We start from the raw sequence: 15,659 nt of genomic DNA, 5'->3' as shown, positions 1-15,659 counted from the left end.
AAAAGCGCGTGATCTTCTCACACCACAAGAGTTTAAATAAATCAACAATGGCTTTCAAAATATAAGAGAAACGAACGGCGTTTGCCAGAAACATGAAACAAACAATTAGATATAAAGAATTTAACTCAGAAATTATTAACTTAGGCTTCACTAACTTGATTAATATGAAACTTACAACAATCTTTAGAACATTTAAAAGCAAATCAAACGATTAACGTTGAAACTATGTAAATTGTTTAAATTTGCCGCTATTCATACTTGTAGATATCAGTGTATAATTTTGATTATAAAGGCGGCCATATTGAAAAATACGTTCAACTATAATAAGCATGAAATAATAATATAAGATATAATAATAATATAATAATAATAATATAAAACCACGAAGTAATGGCAAACTCGGGGTCATTACATAGTCAGCTTGCAAACTTTTAAAAAATAAAGGTTGCCAACTCCTAAGAAATCAGGTTGCCAACTTCTAAGAATTCAGGTTGCCTACTTCTAAGAATTCAGGTTGCCAACTACTAAGAATTCAGGTTGCCAACTCCTAAGAATTCAGGTTGCCAACTTCAGAATCACAAATATCTTATTTTTTAAATCAGGTTAATTTACAGTTTCTAATAGATTTTCTTCAGTATTTTACTTTCTAGGCTTCAGGCTTCGCAGATATAGCCAAGCTAGCCTAGAATATACGCTCCTGGTTAAATGTTATCGCCAACTGAGACGCCGGAAACTGGTCTGTTGCGTTTTGTTGCCGTGTTTCTCCGCGTCTCAGTGGTCGTCAAGCTTTAGATATATATACCTGCAGACTTCTGGCACGGAAATTCCCGCGTTTCCCTGTAGTGCGCGTTACACCATTTGATTTCAATAGAAGCAGACAAGAGAAGTTCTGTTACCGCGTCTCGGCGTGCGTTAAGCTTTAGAGCGTTTGTAAAGTCGGTGTCGTCTCCGAAACCACTATCCTCAGCACCAGAAACCAGGTGCCTTCAGTCTCGTATCACTCCTTGCTTTCGTTTTGAAGCCAGTGGGCGGAGCTTAAGTTTGTCGGCGTAAGATGGCTGCATCTACTTCAACCAATGACTTAACAGAACAGCGCATCGGCTGCTGCAAGCGCACGCGGGCTGGAAGGAGCATGGAAGTAGGCTTCAACTACAAACGCAAACTCGAGGTTTACTTTACACTTAAATACTACAAAACAAATTATGACTAGCGTTATTTGCTTATGGAATATTATTCCTTCAGGTATTCTGTCGCTTCTGTTAGTACAGCCATGTGTTGAGCAGGCACCATTGCTTCAAAAGGACACAAAATTACATGCTTTCTTACGGCGTCTTCGAATGTTTTGGTCCGACTTCTCCGGTTTCAGAAAAATCGCGCGATGCTTGCTCCTCCCCCTTCTTAGCTCCATGCCAGATACCAACGGGGGTTAATGTCACAGGTGCACACGTGGTCCAGTGCTCCCCTCGACAAGTCGGCAGTCGGAGTGGACGGACGGAAAAGACCCCCAATGATAAGTTTCAGCCGTGTCAAGGAAGAACTTCTGTTGTTAAAATAGCCCCTCCGTTTGGGACACGGTTTTCTAATCGGTAGGGCGTCTGACTGCCACGCGGGAGACCAGAGTGCAATTCCAGGAATGGATGATATAAGGTCGGACCTTTTCCGGCCTTGTCCCTGCATAAGGGGTAGAGGGACAATTTCCCCTAGGTCCCTCTCTCTTCGGCAGCTGCCGATCACTGTTGCCAGCTTCGCTCTTTTGGAGCCAGATCTGGCTCTTTCGTGAACTATGGCACCCGCCCCCTGCCCCACTATGATGCCATCACTGGCTCCGGCTTACATAGACAACTTCTGTCATTATACATTTTGCATGTGACGTGATATTGTTATATATTGGCTGCGTCGCTCCACCTCCTCGTACATCCCCAGCTACTTTTTCTTTATAGCGCCTTGGCTGATGTGAAGAGGACGTTTTATTGTTATCCGGGAATACTTTATTTTCGATTTCATATGACACTCGCATCGGTGGATTATTGAGATGGGTGATGCCGCCGGATCTAGACAGTGAAAACTAAGAATAAATTGCCATCACTTTAAAGCTAAAGGTAATAACAGCGCCCCCTCACCCACACCCCCACTCATTTGACACCTAAAATTACCACAGCCAGCACTTTATCCAGTTTCGAAAATCTAGCTCCTTGAAAGTTTTTGGAGGAAAGGAGAAATACATTGCTCTTATGGAAGTATTATTTTATTTGTTCTCATGGGAATATCAAACTTCCGATGGCATAGAAAAATATATCAACGGAAAAAGGACAGACTGAAGTAGTAATTGACAGACGGAAATGTCGAAACTCCCATTTGATTAGCCGTAACTTTAATATGAAGTTGATTCCCCATAAGGAATGCATGGGTTTCTGAAAATTCTTATTCGTCATATTTTTTAAATATCGTATCTAGCCTAATAATCAACTTTAAAAAACAACTTCACTTGCAACATGTGGATAAATTCATACTCTATTGAACGCCAGCTTTTTTCGTCAGTAGCACTGCCCATTCGGACGATATTGAAATAAATGCACAACTGTTGCGAAATTGTCCCTCATCCCCACAAAAGCGGCTTTGGAGCTCACCCTGCTTCAAATTAATGGGTGCCTTGGGGTGAAGCGTGGTGCTGATGACATCACCTCCAAAAATGGCCGAGATCGCGAGTATGTGTGGCTCTACCCCCTCATCTCCTATATGTGCCCTCATATGACGGTGCTATATGCACGGAGAACTTTACCTTTTCCTATGTTTCAGATCAAGTATTCTCTGCAAGCTATTTCTCGCATAACAATTTGGTTACATGAACTGCAAGCGTTTTTTTTTTATCTGATCATCTCAAATGTACACTAATATTCATTAAATTATACTAAATCGTACGTCGAAAAATGAAAATATGGGCTGAAGAAAGTTCAATTGCGAGACAGTTCGTGATTGGTTATTTCTGAAGCACCTTTTCGACTTTTATATTTTAATGCATCTCTTTTGATTTCTATTTAGCCTTTCAGAATTCTGATTCAAAGTTACTTTTCCTAGACATATTTCGAAAGCGCGAGGCAGTGTTGCCAAAACATAAGAGCACAATTTCCCTTTGCAAGGGCAAAATTTCCCCCACGAAGTGAATTTTGCCTCGTATGTACAGAAATATTGGGAACACTCTAGGAAACAAGATAATTTATTTTCAAATTTTTATAAAAAATTTCACTTGAAAAATCGAAAAATTAGAGGAGGTGGGCCTGACAGCCCCCCCCCCCCCCACGGGTAAGCTAGGGTTAAAATGATTTTTCTTTGTCTGTGAATACGTTGAATTTTCTCTCATGTTCACAGTTACTGTTGTCACTTTCACCGCGCCATCTTCAACCGAACAGTTATCCATCCGCTGGACGAAAACACCCATCATTGACAGACGTGCCCGATTGAATCGGCTCCAGTGCTGCATCGCGTCCCTCCCAAACCGCCATCGGAACGCTTAATTCACGTGACCTACATGCAAGGCTCCCTTGTTCCAGCCGTCGTGCGTGGTTCCTGCCCGGCTTTCTCTTCGCAGGAAGCTACGAAGCTTTCTTCCCGTTTTGTTTGCATGCATGCGTGCCGCAAAGCAGTGATGCCAACTCCAGAATAATGGCGCTAAACCGTGCACAATTTGAGCATCGTTGCAGTCAAAGATCCAACTTCGACAAACCCAGACTTTTCGTCCCCAGATGGGGAAGGTTCGAACTGCGGTGTTTCACGCGCATGGTTTTTGTCGTAAATAACACCTTCTGCCGTAAACATGCACCCTTTGTTGGCAGTTCGGGGGTAGGCAGAAAACCGGAGACCCATTTGTCTACTACCTTGCGGCGACTGTTACGCTCGGTTTAGACGAAAGCATTTCCTTTAACATTTTTGCTACGTAAATGCTTCCAAAAATCATAACTTGAAAGCATATCATGGAACATTTCGGTTAGCTGTTAAGATTACATTGTATGATGCATACGGCACGATAGGCACACCGAGTTACACCATATATGGCGAGTGTAGTGTTTTTAGAATTGAAAAGACTAAAATATTCTTCCATGCGTGTACAGTAAACGAAAGTATATATTTAATCAGCGCCATGCTTCTCTACCTAAAACCATTTAATACGAAGCATAATTCCTCTCGGTTAAATAATTATGGTGTTTTAAACATGTGAGGTGATACGAGGGCCACTATTTACATTTTGAGCCTTAGAAACACTGATTGAAGTTAGGCGCGATTTGACGTTTGCACGGAATCGTATGGCATTATTGACCATAACGTACTTCAAATGTTTTGTCAATAGCTTCATTTGTGTTGTTTATGTTGCCTTGGAGATTGCGCGACAACAATAAAATGGAATTAACTCGTGAACATTTTCGTGCGATGATTTTTTACGATTTTCGACGTGGATTATCAAGACAAGAGTGCATCGATCAACTTACTTCCACATTTGGCGATGAAGTCCCATCCTTTGTCACTGTGAAACGCTGGTATAACGAATTTAATCGTGGCCGACATTCGCTCACCGACGAGATTCGCGAAGGTCGTCCAAAATCAGTTGTTGTTCAAGAAAACATTGATGCTGTGCAAAACCTAATACTGCAAGATCGTCATGTGACATACTGTGAGATTGAGGCAACCGTAGGCATTAGTTCCACTAGCATATATAAAATATTACATGATCATTTAGCTGTGAGAATGGTATGTTCTCGTTGGATCCCACACAATTAATTTGACAAAAACTCAAAAAGACGCTCGCGTCAATTGGTGCAAACAAATGCTCAATAAATACAATCGTGGTGCTTCAAAAGACGTAGGCTATATAAGATTGTAACAGGTGACGAATCATGGATATATGCATATGAGCCGGAACGTAAACAGCAGTCGACTGTATGGGTGTTTCAAGATGAACCCAATCCAACAAAAGTTGTTCGCGCTCGAAGCACATCGAAACAAATGGTCGCCTGTTTTCTCGGGAAAACTGGTCATGTGGCAACTGTGCCTTTAGAGGAACGTAGAACGGTCAACTCTGAATGGTACATAACAATTTGTTTGCCAGAGGTCTTCGGTCAAATACGGAAAACAAACAAACGCCGTCGGATCATTCTTCATCAAGACAATGCCAGCTGTCACACATCTCGTCTAACAACCGACTTTACGAACAGTCAAAAAATAGAATCGATGTGTCATCCGCCGTACAGTCCTGATTTGGCACCCAATGACTTCTTCTTGTTCCCGAATGTCAAGAATAAATTGCGTGGACAACGATTTTCGTGTGCGGAAGACGCCGTTGATGCGTTCAAAAACCATATTATGGAGGTGTCTCAAGAAGATTGGAAAAACTGCTTTGACAAATGGTTCGAACGAATGCAAAAGTGTATTGACCATAAAGGAGAATACTTCGAAAAACAATAAAGCAGTTTTCAATGCCAAATTCCAGTTTTTTCATTGTTAGGCTCAAAATATAAATAGTGACCCCCGTATAGAGAGGCCCAGAGGAAGAAATACGTGTTTTCTTGTTTCGGCTAAAAAACTGTTTAGTGACCCTCGTACGTTGTTTACATCTCACGCGGCCGCCATTACAACTGCGCTCGTGACGTAGAGGTCGCTTCTGATTGGTTATGCTACGGAAATAGAGCCGGTTCTATCCTTGAGAAATGCCATCGGAACGCCCCCTTTGGACGAAAGCATTTTCCTTAACATTTACGCCATGACCAAAAAGCTACCGTGTAAAGTGAAAGATCTTATGGCATTTTAGATGCCATGGCATTTCTCAATGATAGTCTCGGTCCGTATCATTTTTCGTAGCGTAACCAATCAGAAGCGACCGCTAGGTCACGAGTGCAGTGGTAATGGCGGCCGCGCGAGATGTAAACAATGTATCACTTCACATTTTTAAAAGCCGATAACTATTGAACCGAGAGAAATAACGTTTCATGTAAAACGTTATTAGGTACAAAACAATGGCGCTTCTTAAATACATACTTTACAACGTTTGCTGTACATGTACGGAATAATATTTTAGTTGTTTCAAATGTAAACACAGTGCACTCAGCATAGATGGTGTAATTCGGTGTGCCTTTCGTGCTGTATATACAGCGTTATTAAAAAATAATGGTACAAAAGTAAGGTTAATTTATTTTTAAGTGGAAAGAGATACAAAAGCAATTCTGGTGGGAAAGAAGAAAGGAAGGTTGTAAATTTATAGCCTGTGGTTGTAGTTGACGTAAAAATCCGCTAGAGGCGCTACTTGTTGTTGATAGCTAAAATGGCAACAACGAAGGTAGAGCAAGCATATTGCGTAATGGAATTTGCACGAACAGGGGCAGTTGTTACAGTGCAGAGACACTTTCGTGCGAAATTCAAGAAACGACCACCACATAGACACTGCATTACACGCTGGGTGCAGAAGTTTGAATCAACTGGATGTCTGTGCAGTAGAAAAATTCCCGGAACGTCGAGGGAGACAGTGGATAGGATTATCGTTTTGGCATCTGCCGTGTTACCCAGGGTGCTCATATCCAACATTTGCAATTGCCCAGGTAAATTTACAACCTTCCTTTCTTCTTTTTCACCAGAATTGCTTTTGTATCTCTTTTCACTTAAAAATAAATTAACTTTACTTTTGTGCCATTCTTTTTGAATAACCCTGTATTATACAGGCTGCTTCAAAATGATGTGAACGATTTCAACTTCTTATTTTTTTTTATTTCTCGTCCAAATTGCTTTAAATTTTACATGTCATTCCTAAAACTGTCCAAGTTTTTTTTTATAAAATTTTGAACACAGTATCTCACAAATGTTCTATGTGAGCCCCCTTTGTTACCCTTCTTACATCAATTCGGTAATCCAATTCCACCCAGACCCGCTTCAACATGTCTGCATCATCAGTTTGCACTGCAGCAGTAATGCGCTCTTTCAGTTCATTGACATCTGCGGGTAGAGGAGGTTTGTACACAATGTCTTTTAGATGTCCTCACAGAAAAAAAATCACAGGGGGTTAAATCCAGGGATCTTGGTGGCCAACGTAGTATCTGTTGATCATTTTGAGTAGATCGCCTAATCCAGCGGTCTGGCAGTCAGTTATTAAGGTAATTTCGAACATGGCGATGAAAGTGGCATGGGGGGGGGGGGGCTCCATCCAGTTGATAGATGAAGTTTGCACTGTTACGTTCAAGCTGCGGCATGAGCCATGTAGTAAGCATGTGTAGGAATGTTTGTCCAGTCACAGTTTCTTCGTGAAAGAAGTACGGACCGTACGCTTTGGTTGATGAAATTGCGCAAAACACATTAGTCTACATCGAAATCACAGAAGCTTACAGAAATGTTACATGAAATGCTTCCTCGTAAAGTACTATCTTCTATAAAATTTTTGGAAGCATTTATGCCAGCAAAAATGTTAAAATAAAGTGGGCCTTAGGCTTAGCCATTCCCTGCCCTTGTTGGGGATGCCTTTGCCACCTGGTTTGCTGTCAGACATACGGAGAAGACAAATATAGAATTTGAAATTGATTCTTAGGCTGGACGGAAAGTGGCACCCATGGGTTTGCACAGTGGGAAAATCTAACATAATTTGCAAGCTTGCTTCTCTGGGAGGGAGATATTCACTTCAAAGGACGATATTTTGAGAAATTAAAAATAAAATTATGTCTAGATCTTATTTCCTGTTCAATCACACCCTCTTCTCTTCATATTTTGCTTTATTCACCCCAATTTACCTCACGAGGAACATTTCATGGCAAGATGTCGCTAGAAGAAAGTTAATGGTGCGCAAATAAAATAAATGTTCCGCTTTGTAGTCGACAAATCATCTCAAACTTTCTCTAGTTCAATATTGAAGTTATCTCGGCCGGAAAGAATTATAACAATAAATTACTATTACTAATTATCAATAATAGTAATAATTCATTATTATGATTATTTTATAGATCCTAGCACAATTTATCAGAATTTAGCATAATTTCACAGATTAAACAGCGCTTTTTCTTATCGGGAGGTTGGCAACGCTGCCGCAAAGCGACAACGTGAGAGGCGGGCAGTTTGCGTCACGACATCGTGCTGGTCTGACTACCCGAATCAGTGTGCTGTTAAGTGATTGACCATGTGTTCGTCACCCGAAAGTGGCATTTCCTTAGAGGAACAGCTCGAGATGAAACTCTCGCTTGAAAACCTAGAAGAGAAGATCGACGTCCAAACTCTTTTGTCTATCTGGTAAGTACCGTTGGACTCTGAGTAATATAGTTTGCATGACGTATCAGTGGTGAAGCGTGCTTGTTGTGAAGCACGCGATCTATCTGTAGCTTGGAATTGTTTCTAGTAACATTACTTCGTAGCATCCCGCCCGCTTCTAGTACCGGTTTGTGGAAATCACCTGGGTGCAGTGGTGCGCAACACGAACTCATTTTACGAAGGCAGATAAGATAATTGGTTTTCTAAGTCGCCAATTATCCATTCAGAAGCAGAGTTCGGCCTCCCCGATGGCGTAGTGGTAACGGCGTCGCCTTGTAACCAAGCTGTCCTGTGTTCGATACCCAATGGAGGCCCATAGTGGTTCGGATCCCACTTTAAACTGCCGGACCCCGTGGCCGAGTGGTTATCACATCGCGCTGCGACGCTAGGGGTCCCGGGTTCGAATCCCGCTCGGGCTTGGTTGTTTGTGAATGTCCATTCATCATTTCATCCTCCATCCCTATCTTCGCAAATTAGCCAAGAGGCACAAAACGCGAAGTAAAATAAACTAAATTAATCAATCAAACCCATTTTAAACTGTAGGTCCAGTTACGATTGGTCTTTCTGTACATAAAGTGGACTTAAAAGACAAACTCAATCAGATTCAATGTTCATAGCTGACTTCCGTGGCGGAGTGGTTAGCACAGCGCGCTACGACAACAGGGATCCTGCAGGGTGCGAAATCATTGAAAACTGATGGGCGGAGAAAGCTCATCATCAAACCCCCTCCCCCACAAACATATGTGTATATTATACGATATACATATTTGTAATGTTAATAAAAGTAAAAATAAATTACTCAATTAAAATATAATAATAATAATACTATTATTATTATTAATTACATAAAGAAAATTAATTTGTTACTTTTATACATATCAGATATTGGAAAGAAGCTAATGTCTTTACTTACTGGTTCAAGATATTAAATAAATTATGAAATAGTCGAAGTGGTTTTATTTTGCATAAGTTTTTGTTTAGTTTGTGCTTTATGTTAATATAAATCAATTAGATTTCATAGTTGTTATTGTTTTGCATTCTTGTTGTACTTTTATTGTGCGTATTGATGTAGATTTGTTAAGGATCTGTTGAGAGAGAAAGCATTCAATACTCACAACCACACTAATTTGTGTGTGTTTTCGATATTATTCTTAGTAAAGCATATTTGAAATTAAAATTAATTGCTTATCTTTTGTTTGTTATAACAAAAACTCTCCTTCCCGGAAATTTTTGGTGGGGGGATTTTTGAGGCGAAAATGTTGGTTGGGGAGTCCCCTTGTTCCCCCCAGGATTTCGCACCCTGATCCCGGGTTTGAATCCCGACCTGGTCATGGATGAGTGTCCCTTCATCATATCTCATCCTTATCTTCGTGATTAGTCAAAAGTGGCAGAAAAGGGAAGTAGAATAAACCCAATCAATCAATCAAAATTGTTCGAAATTAGCCAACTTCATTTTCCATACAGTTTGTCTTTATTATGCTCTAATTTAATGTGGTAAGAAAGTTGTTTTTGTCGTAAGGAGATTTGTACAGCAGCGTAACTTTGGGGGTGTGGGGCGTGATTCTCAAGTTCCATTAGGTTAAAAAATACTCTTAACATGCAAATTTTAATTAACTTGGAAACTTGGGTGACAACTGTGATCGGCCGTATCGATCGCAGGCCATTAGGCTACAGGTAACCTGTGTGTAATATTGATAATCTTATGTTCTCGAACCTTCCCAGAAGCTACAAGCTATAAAACCACGTGTAAATAATAATAATGACATAACATACAAGTACAACAGTGTTTATTCGAAAAGCTCTGAAATTTTGTGAGTCTGGAACAGAAGGAGGGATTTGAAACTATCAGTCACTATGGGAGTTACATAAGAAAGGAAATGCTCTTATCAAATGTTGATATATTTTATCTTGTTTTTCAGTTTTTAGAGACAAGGGAATTTAGTGCTTTTTAAACTGCTCATATTGAGCATAAATATGATTTTCATTTAGAAAATTCATTTTCGAACCACGTGATCTTGTCGCACCCTCTGAGAAAACCAGAGATATCGGTTTTGAATCCCTGGTTAGCCAAGGGTGTTTCTTACTGATTTTTCTTATCATCATCACTGATCTTAATTGTCGAAATTAATGTAGGAAGAGGGCGTCCCCGATGGCGCAGTGGTAGCGTCGTCGCCTTGTAGTCAAGGAGTCCCGGGTTCGATACCCGGTGGAGGCACATGGCACAGTGGTTCGGATCCCACTTTAAACCGTAGGTCCAGTCCCGATTAGCCTTACTGTGCATAAAGTGGACTTAAAACACCAACTCAATTAATGTAGGAATAAAAGAACATTAACATAACGGGGCGCGGACAATTGCGACCACATTACAACCAGACCAGTTTAAAATGAAAGTTCTCATGCGATCAAAGGGGTTGAACTCCGCTACCCCTCCACAAACGAACATCTTATCATTGTATTTCTTTCTCTCTCTGGAAATCATCTTCGCTCTTACGAAAACTATTCTATTTCTTTTTATCTTTTTCTTTTGTTTATTGACAATGAATTATATCCGACCTCCATTGTGGAATGGTTATCACAGTGCTCTGCGATGACAGGGATCCCGGTTCGAATCCCCTCCTTGTCATGGGTGTCCTTTCTGAGTGTCCCTTCACTATATGATCATTCTTATCGTCGCGATTAGCTGAAAGTGGCAGAAAAGCGACTAAATAACAAAATCACGAACACAATACAATTGAAATTCAACAATGATAATGTTATAGCTAGCAGTGGAAGGGCGATAGCTCCCTCCCCCGCTCATATGTGAACTATGTCCGCTCATTAATTTATGCTGATGTCACCTCCAGTTAAAGAACACGCAGACTTTGTCAGGAAGTGACCTCGTGCTTTTGACGTGATAAAAGGAACGTTCCAAGTCGGTAACTCTTATGTAAATTCATACCGGAATCGAATCGCTCTGCGGATGTTTCGCAACATTACACAGCCGAAGCAATTGGTCGGAAAGTGTGGCGTGCAAGCAAGGCTTCATATATTCAGCATGGTGCTCTGGTCAACTTTATCTAGGAGTGATCATCAGGAGGAGGCTGAGAGGGCCTCAGGGCCACTTTGAATGAGCGGGTAGTCATGTGGATCGAGTAGTCCCTCTAAAACCACTGTCGCTTGTGACTATTCACTGTTGCCAAATCGGCTCTTTTGCTCATACTTAGTTCCTCAAAATCACGAATAGTTAATATCTACGAGGGTACATCAATAAAAAGCGGGACTCATTTCATTCAGTCCAAAAGCTCGCGCGCGCTAGCATTCCTCATTTGTCACAGAGGCGCGTGACCTTGAATAACGTCGCGACATCAACAATGTTCTGGAACTATTCAGTCGGTCCTTGTAGTTCGCTTCACTTTTTCACACACTGTGTAGTGCAGGTGTACCCCGGTGTCAGGCTGGTGCAAAGAAATGACGTTCAGCCAAGTAGACGCTTAGCGGTGTCAAGTTCAGAAGATTGAACAAATGCCTGTCTACTGTGTTAAACGTTCATTTGATTAGTTAGTACGCACCACGTGACCATACACCACACATTACACCTCTCCAGAACGTAGTGCAAACGGTGCAGACACCAAATGCACATCTTGACACCAAATGAACGAAGTAGACGAGTCGGTGTTGCAACGTGTAACCAATAGACGCCCGAGTGCAGAGAGAGTCGAAAAGTGTATATGTATACCGCGTTTGTTAGAACCTGTCCCGTTTCCCGCGCTAGGGATCGCTCGACAGTTTCGGTGTCAATGAGAAACGAGGAAAAAATCGTCTGCTGGGCAGCGAGGAGCGAATGGAAGCCAGATGAGAGGCGCTTACGTAGACGCTGTTGCCACGTTGCGTATTTTCATTGGTTGCCTGGCTTTGAGTTTCCCCAGCACGGAGAAAACCAGCGATCAGCTAGCGCGGGAACAGGGACAGGTTGTAACAAACGCGGTATAGTTTATGTTATTGGCTGATTTGGTTTATTTTATTTCTAATCGCGACGATGAGTGATTATATGATGAAAGGATACCGGACCAATTGAGTCTTGTCACGTACACAAAGTGCATTGTTGTTGTTTGAGGTAGAGGATCGTAGATGGCAGCATGCAGAAAGAACGACGCTTATATTTGATGATGCATAAAGCAGTTTAGAAAGTGGGCTAGAGATGGCAGCACTCAAGAAAACGGCTACCATTGTAAAAAGGAAAAAGGGAAAGCACTGATGTGGCGAAATAATGATTGGAGATATTAATAATAATTATAATGAAAGAAATAAACGAACTTAGTACAATAACAGGATATAAATAAAGTGGAAAGGGTAATTAATATTCTGTAATAGCATAAGTGATGATTATATAAAAGTAAAGAAGTCGAATTGTAATTACGATTCTGAGTCTACAGTTCGTGGGAGTCTATACATCAGGGTACTGAGACATTTACAAGTGCAGACGAGACAGAGACTACAAGTCACTTGGCAATTCAATTTACCGAAACTTCTCACAACTTTGAATTCAAGATGGCGGCCGTCCTCGGGACATACTCCAAAAGGTGTCCCCCTAGATCTATTTTGTATCGCCCATATCAAATTCCATGAAAATAAATAACTGCCGATTTTACAAGGGGTGGTAAGAGACTTCTAATACACTCTGTATTTTGCTGCAAGTTATCAACGTTATGGGTGTGAAAGCAACTGGTTTCTTGTGTAGATGTTTAAGGGTTCTTATTAACTAAAGTAATTAAGGTCGGGCCAGTAAGTGCACCAGATTTTTTAATACTTGTCAGTGCCTACAATGCTTCTAGTAAGTTCGAAATTAGAACGGTTTTATCTACGTTGTTCATGGTCAAAGTATAACTTGCGCGTATCTTGGAAATGCGCCATAAGTCTAGTGTGTTACAACAGAGATAACCGCTGTCAAACGAGAAGAATGCGGCAGTTATTTGGTTTCCTTTTTTTAAAAGAAATTTTAGAAAAATCAAAAGGTTACAGACCAGTTTAGGCTTAACTTTATATCTCATGGATCATAATTTATGAGATTGAAGTCGTGGACGTGAATTTCAACTAATTATGTTCATTATAATTTCATATTGGCTTATGAATGGTTGTACGCTATTTTTTTTGTATTTATTATTGTTTATTTTATAAACAGAGAGTAGTGTAGTTCTTGTGAAGGTTTGTGAAGTGAATTGAAGAAAAGTACTTGATTGATTGAATGATTAAAAATTAAAATTAGTCTATTTGCACCCGCCACATCATAAGGGGCCCAGTCGCTCACCTTAGCTCTCTGCGGACTAAAATCTCTTTACACATGTTAAAAGCTGAGGCAGTAAAGAGGAGCACTCGGCACATACGTGAATAAAACACACAGGACTATATTAGCCATATTTATTAACATGGATACAAGGCTCAACAGTATTAATATTCGAAACAGCTTTTGGCGACAATACTTTCCCTTATCTTGTTATTCTACATATTTGCTTGCTTCCTTCCTATGCTTTGCTGTGGTATCTTTCCATTCAACTATCCATTGAGAACGGTCGCTAGAAGAAAGTGTTTAAACATTGGTCCGTTTGTTTATTTCTGCAAACCGATGAGTCAGACGAAAGCTATGGAGTTCCATGCGCCAAGTCTCAACTAAGCGGCAATTGGAGCATCAGCCTCGGACTCTCCTAACTCAAAGTCGCTAATAAACATTGTCTGGCATTCGTTGAACTCTCCGCACAGCTGTGGCTGAAAGTTGAAGTCACCCGCTTGACCTTTGGTTCTTCGTCATTGAAGAATGCGGAAGAGGGATCTGTTTCGTTCCAACCACCGGAAGTTCTTCACCGTTAGGAAGCTACCCAGCTTTGCTAATCAGTATCGATTGTAATTGTTCAATAGGCCGGAGGGAGACTGCGATAAAGTGATTGGAGCTGTCACAAGAATATTCTTGTAGGCAGGCTTGTTAAAGGTCCAGGATTTGAAAATATATTTAATTCCGGTCCAGGAGAGACAATCAGCAAGCGTAAATGGGTTCTGGACGTAGAGAACCTTCTTATCTGTAAAGTATCTCAATTCGGTCCAGGAACCTTTTCCCCGTATTTTAAATACGGTCCAGGAACCTTTTTTCAATGAAACAATACGCAACTTGTACCGAATTAAATTGCGCGAGAAATAAAGATTCCGGTCCTGCAGCGGAATCCAATAGATCCCATTAGAATTTATCGGTTCCTGGCAGTGGCGGTGATTAGGTGGGGGTGGGGCGAGGGGGGCAGTTGCCTTCCACATTTTCGCCACTTTTGACCCCACGCTATGCTAAAGTACTGTCTTTGCCCCGTTAGTTTTGCACTTTGTTCCCCCCCCCCTCCCTCGGTTTTGGAACTCAATCGCTGCCACTGTGACCTTTAACAACCCTGCTTGTACTTAACATTTTACCATCTAAAAGCGTGCTGTTGCCCAAGTGACTTCTGGTAATTTCGTTAAATCGAACACTTGAAGTGGAAAATGGGGGGGATCTTCGGTCGAGCCCTGTGGTTGTGGTTAGTTTGTAGGATGTTCGTATGCGTATTCTGGAGGGACATGAGGACACCTCCCCCTTTTCTACAAGGGTGACTAAGCAGGCCTAATATATAAAGTATTGATAGCAGCATTATTAGCGATTTAAATTATCCGATATGCCATCTGGTGAGATTTTCGGGAACTGCTGTTTGTAGTATTCACTCCCGTTATTTGGAGCTAAAAAGTCCATTGGAGCATTTCATGACTTGAGGAGCTAAATAAGAACACGAAGGTGCTAATGTGGTCTAAACTGCTTACAGTTGGAAACAGTGAATCCTCAGAAAATGCGAGGTTCGAGATGAGTTTCAATGCAATACCGAGAAGCAAAACTGCGCATCTATGTTCTTCTTCGTCATGATGAACCAGCCATTGTCATCGTCGCAGTAGAATAAACAAGATAAGACTTTTTTTTTTGCGCGACTAATGCTGCGTCATGTTTCATTTAGTATTTGGCCAATCTATAATGATCTTCAACTGTTGCATAATTCCTTGAAGATATAAGGCAGTCATCTGAATATTCTGGCGAATAAGGTCAAGAAGAATAGGGCTGTTTCGTCTCCCAAAGGAAAGAAAGACATAATTTGTTGTGCAGTGCTTTTATTTTCCAAATGTTACCAGTCAGTAAACTGGACTATTGCCTTCAGTACTAAGTATGTACCTAGGACATTAAATCTTATGATAATATTTAGATGTAATTTAGAAACAGTACTTTTTACATTCCAAGAAAACCCATACACAAGAAGAGCTATTGAACTATAAAAAGCCTGACAAGTTAAGTCCCGATATGCGCAGATCGCTGCGGAGCACTTCCTCTTACGTCATCCTCCCCATCACTCTTCTACGTA

The 15,659-nt window shown here is 41.0% G+C and overlaps 1 protein-coding gene across 3 annotated transcripts in view; it reads left to right on the top strand.

The window, feature by feature from the left end:
* LOC145996192 (NAD kinase-like) overlaps positions 1-15,659 on the top strand; it is a 208,082-nt gene that overhangs the window by 83,490 nt on the left and 108,933 nt on the right. Inside the window, exon 1 of one of the 3 annotated variants that reach the window (XM_083132580.1) lies at positions 8,092-8,250. The exons of the other annotated variants lie outside the window; for them this stretch is intronic. Within the exon in view, the coding sequence (XP_082988706.1) occupies positions 8,141-8,250 (110 nt within the window). The 5' untranslated portion in view covers positions 8,092-8,140. Of the gene's footprint in view, positions 1-8,091; positions 8,251-15,659 lie in introns of those variants that run through there. 3 annotated transcript variants of the gene reach the window in all.

This window comes from Lepisma saccharinum, chromosome 12 (assembly GCF_977018435.1).
Source record: "Lepisma saccharinum chromosome 12, izLepSacc3.1, whole genome shotgun sequence".
NCBI lineage: Eukaryota > Metazoa > Arthropoda > Insecta > Zygentoma > Lepismatidae > Lepisma > Lepisma saccharinum.
This window is presented reverse-complemented; position numbering and strand designations above follow the sequence as displayed.